This window comes from Petromyzon marinus, chromosome 36 (assembly GCF_048934315.1).
Source record: "Petromyzon marinus isolate PM22_M1 ecotype Great Lakes invasive population chromosome 36, UKy_Petmar_22M1.pri1.0, whole genome shotgun sequence".
NCBI lineage: Eukaryota > Metazoa > Chordata > Hyperoartia > Petromyzontiformes > Petromyzontidae > Petromyzon > Petromyzon marinus.
In genome coordinates this window covers 10157501-10177904 of record NC_133702.1, presented here as the reverse complement: position 1 = coordinate 10177904, position 20404 = coordinate 10157501, and the positions used below count along the sequence as shown (strand labels likewise).

The following is a 20404-nucleotide window of genomic DNA, read 5'->3' as shown; positions in this document are numbered from 1 at the left end:
TGTGTGTGAGTGTGTGAGAGAGTGTGTGTGAGAGAGTGTGTGAGAGAGTGTGAGAGAGTGTGTGTGAGAGAGTGTGAGAGAGTGTGTGAGAGTGTGTGTGAGAGTGTGTGAGTGTGTGTGTGAGAGTGTGTGAGTGTGTGTGTGAGAGTGTGTGAGAGTGTGTGTGTGAGAGTGTGTGAGAGTGTGTGTGAGAGTGTGTGAGAGTGTGTGTGAGAGTGTGTGTGAGAGTGTGTGTGAGAGTGTGTGTGAGAGTGTGTGTGAGAGTGTGTGAGAGTGTGTGAGAGTGTGTGAGAGAGTGTGTGAGAGAGTGTGTGAGAGTGTGTGTGAGAGTGTGTGTGAGAGTGTGTGTGAGAGAGTGCGTGTGTGAGTGGGGAGCGGTAGTGTAGCGGTTAGCGCGCTGCGCTATGAACCGGTCCTGGGCCTCCCCTAGATCGACTCAGCCTCAAATGAGTACCTGGTGCGATGTGTAAACATCGCCACGAGGGAGACAAAGACGGCCGGGCGTGGTTTTGGCCACCCACCCCCTCGTGTGCCGTGCCGGCCTTCATAGGTGCTCGCTAACAGCACTTGCCCCTACGGTCAGTTAAGGCTACACGGGGGATCTTTGTCTTTGTGAGTGGGGAGCAGTAGCAGAGCGGTTAGTGCGCTGCACTATGAACTCAACTCCTCGGGTTCGACTCCCAATCACTGCTAGCAACACCAGTGACTATTTTCTGAACCGGTTCTGGGCCTCCACTAGAGTAGACTCAGCCTTAAAACGAATGCCTGATGCAATGTGTAAAACATCAGCACTGGGGAAACAAAGGTGGCCGGGAGTGGTGCTGGCCATCCACCCCTCGGTACGACGTGCTGGACTTCCTAGCACTTGTCCCAAGAGTCTGTTAAAAGCTATACAGGGGATCTTTGGTGTTTGTGTGTGAGGGTATTTGCGTGTTTGTCTGATGTGGTGCCGTGGTCGGCATCAACGCTGTGCACCCAAGGCAGCTTGGGGGTATTTGTGGATGGCCGCAACATCGCCCCGCGTGCCATGCGCTGTCTTAATACGCAGTTGCTCGCTAACTGCGCTTGTTCTTACAGTCTGCACAAATAGGTGGCGAGCGGGCGGGCGGGCGGGGGGGTCTTGGTCTGTGTTGTCCGCATGCAGTAGCCGTGCGTCTGGGTGTCGCCTTTGTGCGCGTGTCTCGGGTGTTGGCGCGTCGGTGTGGGGTGGGTGCCTGTGGGTCATTTGAGCAGCGTGTCTTCGTGTGTCCGGCCGTGCGGGGAGGAGCGGTGGCGTAGTGGTTGACGCGCTGCGCTTCGAGCCCGCCGACCCGAGTTCGACTTCCGCTCACGACCTAAGTCGGTGACGGATATCTGAAGCGGTTCTGGGCCTCCCCTAGGTTGACTCGGCCTCAAATGAGTACCTGGTGCGGTGTTGAAAGATAGCCACGGAGGAGACAATGGCAGCGGGCAGAGCCTTGCCACACCACCCCCTCTGCACCGTGCCTACGAACAACACTTGCCCCAAAAGTCTGTATGTCTATATGGGGAATCTTTGTCTTTGTGTGTGGTATGATGGAGCAGAAGTGCTGTTGTCCACACACTGCCCGATGAACCTCGTGGCCTGGGTTCAATTCCGAGCCAAGTGGCATTCACAACTGTTCACAGCCTCTCCTAGGTCGACTCAGACGAGTACCTGAAGTGGCGGTTGTGTGAAACGTGAGCACTGGGGAGACAAAGGTGGTCAGGTGTGGGGTGGACACATCACCACTTCGTTGGCCAGAAAGAGGAACAAACGGATGAGAGAATGTGAACAAGTTAGAGACATCTTGTGGGCGTAATAAAAGTCAGTGGGCTTTGGCAGGATGTGTCGCTATAAGGGGTCAATTCTTCTTTCGTACGGCTGATAATGTAGATGCAGAGCAATAACTAGAATTTCATATTCAGGTGGTCAAGCCAGATAACCGCGTCAGGAGCAGCAGAGTGTACTGCCGTGATGTCCACCTTCATATTTGTGGATCGGGCATTATGTCGTTACACGTACGGTCTGTTCTGGATGACCGCAGTCGCACACTCCTGGAGAGATTAAAATTTTCAATTTGTGAAACGGGTGTCCGCATCTGCCATGGTTTGTGCAGATGTGGTTTAGGGTGGACCATGAGCTCCGGGGAAGATCAAACCCAGGGATCTTCTCCGTTGGGTCTTTCACAACTCGGTGTTTGTTTGTGAGTTCTTTTGAACTCCACTCAGCTGTCCAGGCTTCATCGGTTTTGAATTCACATTGTTAAGGTTGAGCGTAACGGTCCGGAAGGGGCTTGCGTGACTTCGAGCGATGACGAGGGATGCTCCGAGGGGCGATGGCCGGTAGTCGAGACTAACGACGGAGCGGCAGCCAAAGGAGGGAAAGACACGGCCGGGAGTGTGACCACCGTGGAGATGGAACAACGAAATCGGTCGGCGTGCAGGTGTGCTGGGTAGTGGATCGCCGCGTCAGATTGGCCGTGAGGGTGGGCACCGTCGCGGGGAGAGACTTCGTCCAGCAGTTGCATAACGCTCCGGCTGATGGCGGCGATGTTGGTGAAGCGGTCACCACTGCGGGTGTTTGAGGCTGATCGGCGGGGCGGGGGTGATTCTCCGTCTGTGTGTGCAGGAGGACGACAAGTGCTTCGTGTGCGACTCGCGGCAGCGCCAGGGCCCCAACAGCCACCGCGTCCAAAACGTCGTCATGAACTTCGACCCCGCGCGCAAGAGCGCGTGGTGGCAGTCGGAGAACGGTACCCGCGTGTGTGTGTGCTCGCGTGTGTGTGTGTGCTTGTCAATTATGGGGAGCGGTAGTGTAGCGGTTAGCGCACTACGCTGTGAACCCGGAGACCCGGGTTCGTTTCCCGCTCACGGCCAACACCAGTGACGATTATTTGAACTGGTCCTGGGCCTCCCCTAGGTCGACTAAGCCTCAAATGAGTACCTGGTGCGGTGTGTAAACATCGCCACTGGGGGGACAAAGGCGGTCGGGCGTGGTGCTGGCCACCCACCCCCTCGTGTACCATTCCGGCCTTCATAGGTGCTCGCTAACAGCACTTGCCCCAACAGTCTGTTAAGGCTACACGGGGGATCTTTGTCTTTTTACTTATCTACGTGCACGCGATCGTGTATTCTCTGCCCTTTTGAGAGACGTGTCCTTTGCGTGTACACATGTCCCGTGCGTGTATGTGCATGTGTTCTGGGGATCCGGTGTAATTGCTCGCGCACCGTGCTCATGATCAGTAGCATTGACACGCATATCTGAAGCAGTTGACTCGGCCTTCAATGAGTGCCTGATGAGGTGTGTGAACATCGACATTCGGGAGACAAAGGCGGCCGGGTGTTGTGTAGGTCGCCCTCAACCCTCGTGTGCCGTGCCAGCTTTCATCGGTGCTACTCGCTAACGGCACTTGCCCAAACGGTCTGCTGAAAGGCTATATGGGGGGGTCTTTGTGCATGTGTGTGCACGTTCAAGTTTCAAATTCATTTTGTTTAACCAGGTGAGATCTCAAGAGATTTGCTTGTGTATTCTCTGGCATTGGTCTGCTTGATGGTTGTACAATTTTATAGTTTAGCAAATTTGGAACCTGACACCTACACACAATGGGCAACTCTTGCGAATGAACTTCAGAGGATCTTTAACATCCATTGTGAGCGAAGGGGATGGCGCGTAATATTATTACGATTGTTACATAACCGCGGTAATAATCGGGGCGGCCGCTTGGATTCAAACCACGAACGTCCTCACCAAGCGGCGATCTCGCTACCGCTGGGCCACGTCAGCGCCCGCACTGCACGAGTGCGTTTGACTCAGCAGTCTGTTAGAGGCTACACGGGGGGATCTTTGTCTTCGTGTAGGCGTGCTTTGTGTGCAGGTATGGAGTGTGAGTGTGACTGCCCTGCGTGCGTGTGTGTGTGTGTACGCACGCGCGCGCATGTCCACGCACGCCCTCATCCCACTCCCTGTTTTCATTTGACTTTTCGGAAATATTTTCTAAGAAGAAGATTTGATAACATTCCTGTCCATTAAAGCGCCTTCACGTATGATGCCCTGCCAGGTTTTTTTTTTTGTTGCCAAATAAAACAAAAACCCGCCACAGCGAGCGCCTTTGTTGACAAACGCACGCGCACCCATTTGCGTGCAAGCGGACGCACGGTACGCCCGCGATGCGCCCGCGTGCGCTGCGGGCGCATCGCGGGCGCGTGCCGGCGACGCGAGCGAAAACGTCGGCTCAGTAACCGTGATGAGGTCCCCCCCCCCCGGCCGCCCCCCCCCCCGGCCGCCCCCTTTGCCATGCCGACGTCCGTTTGTCTCTGGGACCCCCGCAGGCCTGGAGAGGGTGAGCTTGCGGTTGGACCTCGAGGCGGAGTTCCACTTCACGCACCTTATTTTCACGTTCAAGGTGCGAGCGCGCGTGCATGCGCATGCGCGCGCATATGTGCGTATGCGTGTGTGGGGAGCGGTCGTGTAGAGGTTAGCGCACTGCGCTACGAACCAGGCGACCCGAGTTCGATTCCTGGTCACGGCCATCGTCAGTGACGATTATTTGAAGCGGTCCTGGGCCACCCCTAGATCGACTCGGCATCTAATGAGTGCCTGGTGCGGTGTGTAAACATCGCCACTTGGGAGGCAAAGGCGGTCGGGCGTGGTGCTGGCCAGACCCCTCGTGTGCCGTGCCGGCCTTCACAGGTGCTGCTCGCTAACAGCGCTTGCCCCGACAGTCTGTTACAGGCCACATGGGGGATCACCAAACTCTGGATTTTCTTTGCTGCTGTTGGCGGCAAGGTCAAGAGGTCATTAACTTCCACACCCATCGCCCCCAGTAATTTGACGGATTCTGTCACAATGCATAGGCCGCAATCTTATATGTCATAAAAAAAAATGCATTACATTTTTGCGTTCAACGTTGAGGTGAATATAGCAGCCAGCCATGGCTGCATAGGTCAAGCGTGCTCATTATATACAACATGTATGAAGCACCAAGCAATTGCATAATTGTTGTTGCTAGGCAATAGGCATGTGACTATTCACTGCCCCGTGTGATGCAATGAAGTGTCAAGATTTGCATTCACAATTACATTAAATGTTTTTTTTAAATCGTTCCAAGAGCGAGTAACTCTGCACAGATAGATTTGAGAATGCATTGCTGGGCTGCCATCACCTGGCCACCTCACAGGCTAAGCCTACGAGACCTTATCAAGCCTACATCTTATCCAAATACTCAGCGGGCTTAACTCCTGCTTGGTTTTCGAGACTCGCGCAGACTGGGTGCATTGGGGGCGAATATTCTTCTTCCTTTAACAATAAAAACTTGACGCGTTTAGAGGGGGGCGCAAGCCTTGCGACGAGGCTCCCGGCAAGCAGCGACCTTTCTGGTCCCGGCCAAGGGCTCGCGTTCGCAACGCGTAGCCGTCGCGCGATCAGCCAGGGCGGCGTACCGACTCGCTCTGCGGTTTGACCTCCGGCCCCGACCTTTAAACCCGGCCCACGGCCGCTTCAGGCGCAGCCGCCACCATTGGCGCGCCCCGTCCTGATCCATCGCTTTTGCGAGCGGACGCGGCACCCCCCTCCCCCGCCCGCCGCCACCGCCGCCGCCGTCTCTCGATTTGGCGAAACCTGAAAATCCGCGCGCCCCTTCGGTGAGGCAGGCGCGTGCCCTATCAGGGCCGGCAGCCGCGGTGGCTGCCGTTTGCGTTTGAACAGCCCCACTTACGTTTGTTTAACCTGCGGGTGGCGAAGAGGCGTCGGCAAAGTGTTCGCCGAAAAATCCTCGTTAATTTTCGAGTCCGCGGTTTTTTTTTCCTCTTCTTCTTCTCTCGCTGCAGCAAAGGCGGCGGCACGGTCGACGGTTGCGCCTACGACGGAACCTAAATACTCGGTAGCGCTCTCGCACACGGGGTAGACTCGGTGCTGAGTCAGTAGCCAGTAGGCGCACGGGTTTAACGTGGTTGCAGTCCAGTCGGACTCCTCTTATCCGTGAAGAAGAAGAAGTGTGTGTGGGGGGGGGGGGTGGGGGGGCGCGAACTTCGCAGGTCTTGTCTCCTGTAATGTACCTGGTAGCCACCGGGGGAGCGTTTGTGAGTCAAGACAGCCACGGCGTCCGCAGTGTGGCTGCACCCCTGCACTCCCCGCACGTCTCCGCTCCAGCAGCCAAGGCCGTCCGTCGATGCAACCAGTCGGCATTTGCTCGCCAGGAGGTCGCTCATTCTCTTCTACTGTCCCCAAACTTCGGAACGCCGTTTCCTCCCCCGTGCAAAGCGCGGCCGCTCCCCCCGATCCCGCGATGGGGGTCGTTGGCAGGGGTTGGGGAGCGGGAGGGGTGGGGTTCGCGTGGGGGGGAGGGAAAGGAGAGGTGCTCAGTGCACCTGCCGTCGTGTGAACCCTACAGCCGACCTTGTGACCCTTGCACCCCCCACCCTCTGCTATCCCTCCCCCGCCCGACCCCCCCACCACCGCCCCTCCACCGCCCAGACATTCCGCCCAGCGGCCATGCTGGTGGAGCGTTCGTCCAACTTCGGGCGGACGTGGCGGCCGTACCGCTACTTCGCGCAGGACTGCCGCTCCGCCTTCCCCGGCGTGCGGGAGGGGCCCGTGCAGCGTCCCGGCGACGTCGTGTGCGACTCTCGCTACTCCGACATCGAGCCCAGCACGGGCGGGGAGGTGCGCCGCTCGTCGATCGTCCCGGAGGCTCGGCCCGCATCGCCGATGCTGACGAAACCCAAAACGCTCGAAACTGCATAATCCGATGCGTCTGGGTGTGCGTGCGCCCGTGTGCATCCCCTTTTTGCGCGAGTGGTTGGCGCACAGGGCTAAGAACCCTGTTCGAATCTCGGCCACGGCTGACGGCGGTGGCGAGTGACGTCTGCGCTGGTTGGTCCAGTCCTGAATGAGTACCCGGTGCGGTGTGTAAACCTCAGCACTGGGGAGACAAAGGCGGTCGGGCGTGGTGCTGACCAACACGACCCTCGTGTGTGCCTTGCCAGCCTTCGTAGGTGCTACTCCCTAACAGCACTTGCCCGAGAAGTCTGCGTGAGCAATAGTCGGATCTTTGTATCTCCCATTCCTTATCCCCCTCTGCAGGTCATCTTCAAGGTGCTTGATCCGTCCATCCCTGTTCCTGACCCCTACAGCCCTGAGATCCAAGGTGACCCCTCATGGCCACCGGGGCAGCGCCACGCAGATGATGATGACATTTGTTCACGGATGAGTAATGAGCTGTCATTGTTTGTTCAGCTGCTCTCGCTGTGTTTTCTCATTCACCATTGTCTCGTAACGCTTTGTCCATTTCACTCCGTTGTCCGTGACTCCCCCGTCCCCCCTCGCACTGCCCACGTCCCCTCGTGTGCCCCACGTTCATCTCCTCGTGTCCCAAATTTTCGATTCCTCCCCGTGCGTCACCACGTCTCCCTTTGTATCCTCATCCCCCCCTCCCCCACTCTTCATCCGCTCCTCATCCCCTCCTCGTGTTCGTCTGTGAAAAAGAGCCTCGCAGCTCATCGGATTTCACCATGACAAATAAAGACTCTGATTGTGACCTTTCATATCCTCACGTGCTACCAGTTACCTCCCCTGACTCCGCCCAAATGTCCTCCCGCGTCCCCTCGCGTCCCCTCGTGCCTTCCGCGCCGCATGTCCCAATGTCCCCCCCCCCCCACGGCGTCCTCTGCGCGTCCCTCTCGTAGCCCGGCGCCCTTCTCGGATCCTACCCACGTCTGCCCACGTACCCTCACGTCCCTCCGCATCCCCCCCCCCCCCCTCCGCTGTGATCCCGCTGTCTCGCCCGCGCGACCCGGACGGCAGACCTGCTGCGCGTGACGAACCTGCGCGTGAACTTCACGGCACTGCACACCCTCGGGGACGAGCGCCTGGACTTCAGCCCCGACGCGCGCCGCAAGTACTACTACAGCGTGTACGACATGGTGGTGCGGGGCAGCTGCTCCTGCAACGGCCACGCCGAGTCGTGCGTCCCCACCGGGAGGGGAGACGCCGGCGCTTCCACCGAGGGCATGGTGGGCGACGCGGCCGGGGCGGCGGCTTAACGGCCGGGCGGGAAAGCGCGTTTTTATTTTTGTTGCCGCACGTCGCAGAGGCTCGCGGTTCGGTGAAACCGCGGCTGACCCTGGGGCGGAGCTTTCGTCATTGTCGTGGTCATCGTCGTCGAGGTCATCATCGTTGTTGTTATCATCATCGTCGTCGTCATCGTCGTGGTGATCATCATCATCATCATCATCGTCATCATCATTGTTGTTATCGTTGTCGTCATCGTCATGGTGATCGTCATCATCGTCGTCGTGGTCAGTCGTGGTTAATTCATTGCCGGGATGAAGGTCTCAGCAGGCCTCAGCAGGCCTCCGTCGCCACCGATCATGATTCTGCAATGTGACAAATCCACCTGCTTGTCCCTGAACATGGAACTGATTACCTTATCGCGCCATCTCCTCAGGGGACATGTCCTTAGCAAATATGTTCACCGTGGGCACCATCGTGGTTAGATGTTAACTACCTCGCCTGGTATACAGGTCGTGGGTTCAATCCCAACCCTGACGCTTGTATATTTGGAGTTTGCGTGTTCTCCCCGTGGACGTGTCGATTTTTCTCCGAGTCCTCCGATTTTTCCCTCCACATTTAGAATCGACATCACGCGTTTAGAGTAATTCGCTGCTGTACATTTCCACACAATGAGCCATTTCGTTGAGCTAGCATTTGTGGCGAGGTTGCTTCTCAACAAGAGCTATATAGCTCAGTGGACCTTACCTGGTAAAATAGTTTTATGTCAATCGATTTGGTTATTCCGCAAAAAACGGAACATTGAACAGCTGACAATTAGGCAAAAATGTTGCCCGCATGACAACTTGATTTGATTGGCTCTTATCAGGTGATGGAGGGTTACGTGACATTATACCTGGTCGTGAAAGTAGACGTATAAAACTAACGGTTTCTGTACCGCTAAACAATTAGTGCCGAATGCAAACGCGAGTGGGAAGGTATCACATAATCCATGTGTATGCATGATTTTTCTTACCTTGTCCGTTTCAGCATTCTGGCTAGTGTTAACGCCCTTTAGTGTTCGCAAGAGGGCACGTGACAGAATTACGGGGCCAATGATTGCAACGCTCTTATGCCACGATTGATGATGAACAACGATGAGAAGTGATGACGATGACGACGACGACGATGACGACGATGATGATTTTATTTCAGTTAGCGCGTACCGTTGACATGGATCCAGCTGCCGCGAAGCTTTGGTTAGCGGACTCGGTCTTCGACGATTCGCGGCGCCATCGTCCGCCTCGCACCACGGTTCGGGCTGTCGTGTGAGCCCCACCTGCTGCTCGCAGGCCTCGGCCACTTCGGAATGATGATGATGATGATGATGCTGATAATTAATGACGATAATAAGCGACAACGATACGTTATCATGATGATGATGATGCTTGTGCGGCAGGTGCACGGGCGCTGTCTGTGCAAGCACAACACGGTGGGACTCAACTGCGACGAGTGCGACGACTTCTACCAGGACCATCCCTGGAGGCCGGCGCAGGGGCGACGCACGCACGCTTGTAAACGTACGTGCGCACGCACGCACGGGAGGCGCACGCACGTGTGTAAATGCACGCACGCACGCGTGGCAAACGTGGACACACGCGCAGAGGCGGTGGACACAGTGTGTAAATGTACGCACGCAAACGTACGCACGCACGCACGCGCTCACGCGCCAAGGCAAAGATCCCCAGTGTAGCCTGCCCGCATAGACCGGCGAGGGGGAAAGTGATGTCAATGAGCCCCTCCTACTGCCTGCACGGCACGTGAAGGGGGTGGGTGTGAGGGTGTGGCGAGCACCGCCCCAGGGCCGCCTTTGTCTCCCCAATGCTCGTGTTTGTACACCGCACCAAGTACTCGTTTAAGGCTGAGTACACCTAGGGGAGGTGCACGACTGATACAGATATACGCCAGTGATGTTGGCCTTGGTTAAGAATTGGACTCGTGTCGCCAGGTTTGTACCACCATTCACCAAACACCACCACACTACAGCGCCCATACGCAACAGCAAAAACAACAGCAACAACAGCAACAACAACAGCAGATGCCATTTTCCACTAAGTGGCGGCGACATCGCCAAAGCGCTTGTACCAGGCTAGGTGAACGTTGAGGCCACGTGTAGTGTGGAAGACTCGCTGCTGGCAGGAGGTCACAGGACAGACCCCGGGTTGTTTTGGTAACGGCAGGTGCTCCCCGCTGTGCTCAGTCGGCGCATTTGGCACGCACACACAAAGACAAACACGCACACATGCGTACATACGCGCGCACACTCATGCACACGTTTCCATTCAAAAAGCAGCATTGTACAAACACACATTAGCGTAGCGGTGACACTGTCGTTAATAACGCTTAGTGGTGGTGGTGCTGCTGGTGGTGGCCATGGAGCTCTCGTGGAACCAGTGATGGCGGGGTTGCTGGGTGCAAGTGTTGACATCAACCCTTCTCTCACGATGTCGTTGCCTGCGATGATGAGGTTGCTGGCAATATGACGAGATTTATGAGGTTGCTGGCGATATGACGAGGTTGCCCCTCGACAGAGGAGGTCGCTGGCTTGTGACGAGGTTCAGAGTAGTGGCGAGGTTATTGATCAGGCTGCTGCCAATATTACGATTTTTATCGGTACGTGACGAGGTTATTGATGAGTTTGCTGGCGATGCAACGAAGTTGCCCCCTGGTTGTGACGAGGTTATCTCCGGGTCGTGACGATGTCGCCCTGTGCCCAGGCTGCGAGTGTAACGGCCACGCCATGCGCTGCCACTTCGACCTCGCCGCCTACGTCGCCAGCGGCAACGTGAGCGGCGGGGTGTGCGACGGTTGCCGCGACAACACGGCGGGACGGCAGTGCGAGACGTGCTCGCCCTTCCACTACCGCCACGCGCGGAGGGACGCACGCGCCCCCGACTCCTGCGTCCGTACGTCGCGCGTCCTCGCGTTTGCACGCAGACGCACGCAGACGCACGCATACATACGTGCAAATGCACGTACACGCACATGCGCTCATGCAGACGTACACAGACAAATAATCGCTGATGCGCGTGGCCTCATTGACGATTGCGACCATTGTAACATCGGCGCGGTCACAGCAAGGGGGGACGTATCCTCAGGGTTCATGCTGTGATCGGCCCTTGCCATCAATTTAATGTGGAGCTCCATGTCGAGTTCAACACTGAAACTCTGAACATTGTCAATGACTCCTGCTGCTGCCCCTGCCGCCCCCGCCGCCCACTCTTCCATGTCACCGTCTCTCTCACCTCTCCCCCCCATCTCTCTCCCATCTCACCTCTCCCCCTGCCTGTCTTCTGACTCTCTCCCCTCTCTTCCATCTCACCCTCTCTCACTCTCTCCTCTCTTCCCCATCTCTCTCTTCTCCCCACGTTTCTCCTCTCTTCCCCATCTGTCTCTCCTCTCCCTTCTCCCCCCATCTGTCTCCGTTCCCCCACCCCTCCCCGCACCCCAGCGTGCGACTGTGACCCGGCCGGCTCGCAGGAGGGCGGTGCATGCGACGCGACCTCCGACCCCCGTACGGGCACCGTGGCGGGGCAGTGCCGCTGCAAGCCGGGCGTTGGAGGGGTGCGGTGCGACCAGTGTTTGCCCGGGTTTGCCGGCACGCCCTCCCGCGACAACCCCTACGGCTGCCAGCGTGAGTCTCCGCTCCTCCTCACCGTGTCCCCCTCGCCGCAGACGATGAGCCTGTGTGGGAGGGCTGGAGTTTGAGAAACTCTGCTCTTGACAGTAGCAGAGTGTGTGTGTGTGTAATTGGTAGGCTCGCCACGAGACTGCGGTACATCGTACGGTATGGGATCCGGGATAAATTGTAACGTCCCTTTAGTTAAAATATCGCCATGTCGTGATTATAGTTGTCCATTTTGCCATTTAAAAAGATTTAAATTCCTCAGTAAATTCCTGACGGAATATTTACGTGATGTAAATATTTCAAAATAGTTCACGATAATCATTACAATGATAAAATATATATGTTTCCCGTGTTTTGTAAAGTGCGTTCTGGATAAATTGATGGCATGCCGGTTTAAATGACATCATAACCTACCAGAATGTGAGTTATAAGCGTTGTACCGATTGTAGAGTTTCAGCGATGAGAAGACATGCGGCACGTTTAAGGAGTGGATCGCAGTTGAAGGACTTTGTAAGCGATCGTTATTCCCACTCTCAGCGAAGCGTATCAGATAGCAAACACACAGTGCTGTAGACTCGTGGAAGTTAATATCGTTTTTTGTATCTTGAACAATTATTTTGGTGATGTGATCCAGCGGTAGCACATTCTCCACTTGTTGCAGAGCTTCACTGTTTGAAATCAGTGGCCGCTCTGGTTACTTCCTTCCGAGTGCATTGACCGTAAAAAATACTACCCGCGTCTGCTTTCACAGCGGACGTTACATTTTCCATGACGGCGTCGTGCTCAAAATTTGAAAGATGACACTGCAAATTACTCCGCTGTGATTACACTTAGCAATCGTCGCCCCCTGCTGTGAAGAATTGACGAGCCACTCCTGGAGTCATGAGACCGAGCATGATGATTTCCTGGGTAAACAAGCATAATAATAATAACAATAACTATTACATCGCAGCAAACCTATACGGCACACACGGGACACCGTCCAGAACACAGGTCACATCCGGAACACGTTCCCCGTCCGGAAGACGGGGCACGAGTTCCAGACGGGTCCCGTCTGGAACTCGTGCCCCGTCCGGAACACGTTCCCCGTCCGGAAGACGGGTCCCGTCTGGAACACGTGCTCCATCCGGATGACGGGTCCCGTCCGGAACATAGGGCTCAGTCCGGAACGCGGGCCACAGTCAGCCACCACGCATCACGACACCCTCGTGCCTGGCACTGCCGTGCATGTTGTGTTGTCTCTGGCGATCAGCGTGCAGGTGCAACGTGATGGGGACCGTCATGAACATGGGCGCGTGCGATCCCGCCACGGGCGCCTGCATCTGCAAGCGCTACGTGGGCGGCAGGAACTGCGAGCGGTGCCTGGTACGGACGATGGGGCGCAATTCGGATTCATCATCTTCTCGAAAGATATTTTCTGCCTCCCAGTCGCGCGACGTCATCGCCGTCCTGGGCCATCGTCTCCACGTCCACTCCACATTCCTTCGTATTCTGCTTCACCGCTTGGGGCCACCTCTTCCTGGGCCTACTCGGTCTCGGCCCTGGTGCCTCCGCGTTCATCAACTTTTTCCTCCGATGTGGTTGTCCTCTCTCGCCTTGCCCACCCGGTCCACCCAGTGAACCGGCCCATCTGAGTCGACTTTCAGCTGGTCCGAGACGAGCACCATCACGAACCCCTTAACCCCAGCCGACCTGTCCTCTCTTCCCTTCTTCGTCATCGCTTAATTTCGGGTTTACAAAGCTCGGCCCGAAGCCCAGTTGCAAGCGAGGGAGGGTTGGCGTCTGAATTTGGTTGACGGCCGTAAAAAAAACCGACGCCAAGCCCACGCTGCCTGCTGGCGGTGCCACGGCACGCGAGGTGTCGACTTATACAGCGGCCTCCAAATGAGATCTCATCTCAAGACGCTGGGCAAAAAGAAAAAAGAGCGGCGGGCTCGTTTATTTTATAGAGGCGGTCGGTCATAGACGGCAGGGGCCATGAAAGAATAACAATCTTGAGCGCTGGACTTTAACAGGGGCAGGGAGTCGGCAGCGTGGATGGCTGGGGGGAAGGGAACTCCCGATTGTGGGAAGCAGAGGAGGGGGGTCAAGGAGGCCTTGGCTGTTGGAGTGGACGGCGCGTGGAGGTGAGCGGAGCGGGATGAGGGTAGCGTTGAGGCGGGGATGAGGCGGGGGTGAGTCCGTGACACTCCCGGCGCCGACTTCGAGTTGTTCTACTGCCCCCTGCCGGTTTGGGCCGTGCCGTGAGCGTGATCCGTGTGTGTGCCCCGTGTGTGTGTGTGTGCTGCGTGTGTGTGTGTGTTCCGTGTGTGTGTGTGCCCCGTGTGTGTGTGTGCCCCGTGTGTGTGTGTGTGCCCCGTGTGTGTGTGTGTGTCCCGTGTGTGTGTGTGCCCCGTGTGTGTGTGTGTGTCCCGTGTGTGTGTGTGTGCCCCGCGTGTGTGTGTGTGCCCCGTGTGTGTGTGTGTCCCGTGTGTGTGTGTGTGTGCCCCGTGTGTGTGTGTGTGTGTTCCGTGCGGTTGTTCAGGCGGGCTACTGGGGGCTCAGCGAGTCGGCCGGCGGCTGCCAGCCGTGCGACTGCGACTTCGGGGGCTCAGTGGACGAGACGTGAGGACGCACGAGCGCACGGGCACACGCGGTCACGAACGCACGGGCGAGCGGAGCCGCGACCATTCGTGGGCCAAGCCGATTAATCGCCGGTGTAGATGCCCGAGTGCCGGCGATGATGATTTTCGAATATTCGCCGAATTATTGCATCAACGCGTGTTTGATCACATTGGTGGCAGAGAAGCGCAACGTGTTACCCTATTTTTTTACTTGACTTGATTAGGAGTATATAAATATATTTTTGCCTAAATATGCCTGATATGACAATCAATTCAAGCATCATTTTGTTTGTACTCTCTCTGCATTTATTGTCTCATTGTATAATCGGTCTAGTTTATTGTCTCTTCTGTTGCGTCTTGTTTGTATCGTCCGTTTAATCATAATTTATGTTCTGTTCCTTCTGCCTCCTTTGTCCCATTATTCTCGGGATACAGAATCGCGTCATTTGCGTATAATCCTCATACAACGTAGATCATTGATTCTCACAGGCACGATATGGCGCGTGTATCCTGTGAGAATTCGAATTTCATTGATTCATCAATACTCGCTTTGTATCAACACAGCTCCTACAATTAACCAAACATCTCCCAATTATTCACACTCCAATTATCCAGATCTCAATGATTTAACTTCAGTGGCCTATGTTGCTGCTACTGCTGTGGCTACATGGCCAGCCTCTCTCTGGGAGGAGGCCCGTGATTCAAACTTCAATTGCCCCTTCCGTTTGTTGTGGTAACGGAACTTCCTGCTCCATTCACTACCTCACCTGTCCCACCCACCCACCGAACCCGTACCACCCACCGAACCCGTCCCACCCGTCCCACTCAACCCGTCCCACCCAACCCGTCCCACCCACCTTTGTCTCTTCCGGTACCGCCAGGTGCTCAGCGGAGGACGGGCAGTGCCAGTGCCGCCCACACATGCTGGGGCGCCGCTGCGAGGAGGTGCAGCCTGGGTACTACTGCATGCCCCTTGACCTGTACACCTCGGAGGCCGAGGACGCCACGTTCCTGCCCGTGCAGCCGCTGCACGGAGGCTCTGTCGTGAGTGTGGGAACGATCCAGGCCAACCACCACCACCGTGGCTACAACCACACCACCACCATGACCACCACCGTGACTACAACAACACCACCACCATGACCACCACCATGGCTACAACGACACCGCCACCATGACCACCACCGTGGCTACAACCACACCACCACCATGACCACCACCGTGGCTACAACCACACCGCCATGACCACTACCGTGGCTACAACCACACCACCACCATGACCACCACCATGGCTACAACCACACCACCACCATGACCACCACCGTGACTACAACCACACCACCACCATGACCACCACCGTGACTACAACCACACCGCCACCATGATCACCACCGTGGCTACAACCACACCACCACCATGGCCACCACCGTGGCTACAACCACACCACCACCGTGACCACCACCGTGGCTACAACCACACCACCACCATGACCACCACCGTGACTACAACCACACCACCACCATGACCACCACCGTGGCTACAACCACACCGCCATGACACCGTGGCTACAACCACACCGCCACCATGACCACCACCGTGCTGTTGTTGTAACTTTCCGACCTGCCCCTACTAGAAATCTGTGAAAAAGAGCTTCAAAGCTCATCGGATTCTTCCAGTCTAAAACAAACATTCATATTCTGATTATGACGACAACCACACCAACAACAACAACCGCCGTCCACCACTAAGTGGCCGTGACGTCACCACGGCACCTGTGCCAGGCTTGGTTCACTTCGAGGCTGCGTGACGTATTGAAGGCTAGCTGGAATTAGTTCACGGGACAGACCCAGGTGCCGTGGGCTGACTGACTGAGATGACTGCCCAGTAGCGACCTTCACGAGCCTCCTCCTCCGCGGCCACGCCTCCACCACCATGACCACCACCGCCACCCCAGCCACAACCACTAGCCTGACTTCAACTACCACTACAACCACCACCGCCATCAGCTCCACCGCAACCACCAGTCACCGGGTGGTCACGCCGTGTCGCCGTGCGGTGGTGCTGTGTTGCAGGGGAACACGTCGGACTGTGACGAGTTCATGCAGGTCCCAGGCCACAACAGTCCGGGCGGTCCCGGCTCCAGCGCCAATGTGAGACACTGCAAACTGCACCTGGTGCTACTACTGCTGCTGGTGCTACTGATGCCGCTGGTGCTACTGATGCCGCTGATGCTACTGATGCCGCTGGTGCTACTGATGCCGCTGGTGCTACTGATGCCGCTGGTGCTACTGATGCCGCTGGCGCTACTGATGCCGCTGGCGCTACTGGTGCTGCTGGTGCTACTAATGCCGCTGGTGCTACTGTCGCTGCTGGTGCTACTGATGCCGCTGGTGCTACTGATGCTGCTGGTGCTACTGATGTTGCTGGTGCTACTGATGCCGCTGGCGCTACTGATGCTACTGATGCTGCTGGTGCTACTGATGTTGCTGGTACCGCCGGTGCTACTGATGCTGCTGTGCTACTGATGCTGCTGGTGCTACTGATGCTACTGGTACCGCTGGTGTTACTGATGCCGCTGGTGCTACTGTCGCTGCTTGTACCGCTGGTGCTACTGATGTTGCTGGTGCTACTGATGTTGCTGGTGCTACTGATGTTGCTGATGCTGCTGATGCTGCTGGTGCTACTGATGTTGCTGGTGCTACTGATGTTGCTGGTGCTGCTGGTACTGCTGGTGCTACTGATGTTGCTGGTGCTACTGATGTTGCTGGTGCTGCTGATGCTGCTGATGCTACTGATGTTGCTGGTGCTACTACTGCAACTGGTGCTACTGATGCCGCTGGTGCCGCTGGTGCTACTGATGTTGCTGGTGCTACTGATGCCGCTGGTGCCGCTGGTGCTACTGATGTTGCTGGTGCTACTGATGCTGCTGGTGCTGCTGGTGCTGCTGGTGTTGCTGGTGCTACTGATGCTGCTGGTGCTACTGATGCTGCTGGTGCTACTGATGCTGCTGGTGTTGCTGGTGCTACTGATGTTGCTGGTGCTACTGTTGCTGGTGCTACTGATGCTGCTGGTGTTGCTGGTGCTACTGATGCTGCTGGTGCTACTGATGCCGCTGGTGCTACTGATGCCGCTGGTGCTACTGGTCACTACAGGTGGTGCTGGTTGGGCCATGGCTGCTGCTGGTGCTGCCAGTCACTGCTGCTGCTGCTATTTCTAGTCTATCGTTGTTGGTGTCACCGCAGCTCTCGGAGCAACTACGGCCACTGGTGCAGCCACGCGGGTAACGGAGCCGTGCGTCGACACCGTGCGTGCGCGTGCCTGCGTGCGTGTGAGCAGCTCCCGGTGGTGGTGGTGGCCGGAAGCGCCGCGCCCGGCACGCTCGTCACGTGGACGGGGCCCGGCTACGCGCGAATTCGCGACGGCGCCGGCCTCGAGTTCACCGTCAGCAACATTCCCTACTCGGGCGAATACAGGGTGGCCATCCGCTACAAGCCGGAGGTGCGAGCCCCTTCTCACCCACGCCCCCTGCCCCCACCGCCGGCACTCGGCCGGGCACAGGGCAACGCGCGGCGCGATTCCCGCGGTTTCCGCGGACAGGCGGCCGGGCGGCGCAGGGGTCGGAGACGCCGGACCGGCGACTGCCGAGGGCCTGGGTTCGAATCCGGGTTCCTGCTGCACCAAGCACAGCGATTTACGCTGGGTTTTTCCAGCGTAGATAGCCGATGTTGTCAGAACCTGTGTGGTCTATCGTTTGAGATCGGTGATTCCATCGTTTGAGATCGGTGATTCCAGTCGCATCGGCGGAAGACATGGCCACATCTGCAAAGTGACGACGTTTAAATGCAGTACCAACAGCGTCGCGGGTAATGTTGGCGAATTATCGTGATGTTTAATCGACGCGTCTGCCTTGTCGCTTAACTCTTCGCGCTTCCGAGTCTCGCTCGGACGCCGAGTCATCATTTTGTGCAAAATGTGCGCGTTGTAAATTGTTTAATCGTTGTTGGTGTTGTTGTCCACAGCTGAACGAACCGTGGGAGGCGCAGGTCCAGGTGCTGTCCCAATCGTTGCCCACGCAGAGCCGCTGTGCCAACATGCTCCCGTCCGACGAGATGCAGATCGTGCCTCTCAACCCCACGCAGAGGTGAGCAAGTGCGGCTCGCAGCCACGGACAGAGCGTGAGAGGCATACTGGATGTGGTGTGCCGGGCGCAGTGATATTTCCGGGTCACCGGTGGACCGGAGTAGCGAGGTGACGTCGAAGTAATCGCAAACAACCTCACGAGCAACCACAACCATAGCGAGGGGTATACTGGATGTGGTGTGCCGGATGCAGGAAATAATGTTCCGGGTCATCAATACAGCCAAAATAAAACTGTGGGTGAGCCCTCCCTCTGATGTGAGTGTGGATCCTGGCCGGGTCTCTCTCACCTGGAAATGTAGCAGAAGTTGCCTGGCCCTCTTCTCCCCCACACATGCGTGCGTGTGTACGTGCGCGTGTGTGTGTGTACCTGCGCGTGTCTGTACGTGTGCACGTGCGTGCGATCGTGCGTGTGTGGGTACGTGCGTGCGTGTTCCTAGCGTGGCGTCGATGCCCGTGGCCGTGTGTCTGGAGACGGGCGTGCGGTACGTGGTGCGGGTGGTGGTGCAGCGGGCACGGTCCACGCGCAGGCACCCCAACGCGCACATGCTCGTCGACTCGGTGAGACAACGCACGCACGCACGCACACACGCACACACACGCACGCACACACGCACGCACACACACACACGCACGCACGCACGCACACACGCACGCACGCGCCGACCTCTGCGCTTTGGCGCCGCCATCATCGGCGTTGTGGTCGTTGTCGTTTATGCGCGAGGCCGTCTCTCTCTGGGTTGCATCGCGTATCGTGCGGCACGATGTACGACGTTTCACTCCATGTGCCGGGAGCTTCTTCAGGAACTGGATTTCGTTTTTTGTTCCACGTCGGGCATCTGTGCCGATCGACCCAAAAACTCTTTAGGGAGCTGCGACCCGTTGATGTGATAGGAATAGGCTTCACCCTTTCTGGCAATGATGAAACATGTGTAACGATGTTCAAACACCAAATGAGATACCTATTGCAAGGCATCAAAGTCTGCATTGACCACACGTGCAAAGAAACACGCTCTGATAGAAATATGCATTGCCTTTGAAGCTGATTGGCCTACACCAGAGACGGCCTTATTTTATGGCCTTGTCTCACCACCGGTGTTAGAGCAGAGAATGCCAAAAGGCGAACGGTACAAAGGCAAAGCGAGTATCAGTATTAATAACTGTGGTTGAGCAGTTAAATCTACAGGACGTTTTTTTGCCAGTATCAAAATGTAAAAAAAATCGAAGTATAGGCTTTACCAAAAAAACCAAAGAGTATGGTAAAGTCACGTAGGTATAAAATAAAATAAATTAAATCACGACGTTTCAGGTGTAACACAAGCGTCCGTCATCAGGTGGTTATTTTATACCCACGTGACTTTACCGAAAGAACCAAAGAGTATGGATCCCTGCAGTCACGCAACCTTCAAATCACAATTGCCTGCACTTGATAACGATTATAATTGTGAAAATTATAGTTTTTTCGCCAATTGTTGGCATCGCCATCATCATTGCTATCACCACATAATCATCATTATTGTCCCCACATTATTATCCTCATCATCATCATGATTATAAAGATCACATTTATAACCATTACCATCACCGCATTGTAGTAATCACCAACACTTTACCATCATCACCATCATCGTTTAAGACCCTCCTTTTCACCTCTGCCTGTAAGACTGTCTACCTCTAGCCGCTATACTGTTTCCGTATAGCGGTTTGAGATGCGGTCGCATTTACAACAAAGACAACGACAAAGATCCCTTGTGTAGGCTTAACAGACTGTTGGGGCAAGTGCTGTTAGCGAGCACCTATGAAGGCCGGAACAGGACACGAGGGGGTGACTGGCCAGTACCATGCGTGGCCGCCTTTGTCTCCCCAGTGGTGATGTTCACAAATTGCACGAGGTACTCATTTGAGGTTGAGTCGACCTAGGGGCAGCCCAGGACCGGTTCAGATGACAATTGTCATTGGTGTCGGTACCGGCCGTGAGCGGGAATCGAA

General features: G+C 56.3%; 1 protein-coding gene across 2 annotated transcripts in view; it reads left to right on the top strand.

Annotated features, from left to right (window-relative positions):
• The window catches only part of LOC116949303 (laminin subunit beta-2-like), a 71676-nt gene that overhangs the window by 26306 nt on the left and 24966 nt on the right, over positions 1 to 20404 (top strand). For both annotated transcript variants that reach the window (XM_032966443.2, XM_076072106.1), the window contains exons 4-18: positions 2630 to 2753; positions 4330 to 4403; positions 6473 to 6661; positions 7082 to 7145; positions 7802 to 8010; positions 9447 to 9567; positions 10765 to 10953; positions 11499 to 11681; positions 12928 to 13040; positions 14200 to 14279; positions 15160 to 15322; positions 16351 to 16428; positions 17615 to 17776; positions 18298 to 18419; positions 18856 to 18976. In XM_032966443.2, coding sequence (XP_032822334.2) covers positions 2630 to 2753; positions 4330 to 4403; positions 6473 to 6661; positions 7082 to 7145; positions 7802 to 8010; positions 9447 to 9567; positions 10765 to 10953; positions 11499 to 11681; positions 12928 to 13040; positions 14200 to 14279; positions 15160 to 15322; positions 16351 to 16428; positions 17615 to 17776; positions 18298 to 18419; positions 18856 to 18976 — 1992 coding nt within the window. The remainder of the gene's footprint in view (positions 1 to 2629; positions 2754 to 4329; positions 4404 to 6472; positions 6662 to 7081; positions 7146 to 7801; positions 8011 to 9446; positions 9568 to 10764; positions 10954 to 11498; positions 11682 to 12927; positions 13041 to 14199; positions 14280 to 15159; positions 15323 to 16350; positions 16429 to 17614; positions 17777 to 18297; positions 18420 to 18855; positions 18977 to 20404) is intronic.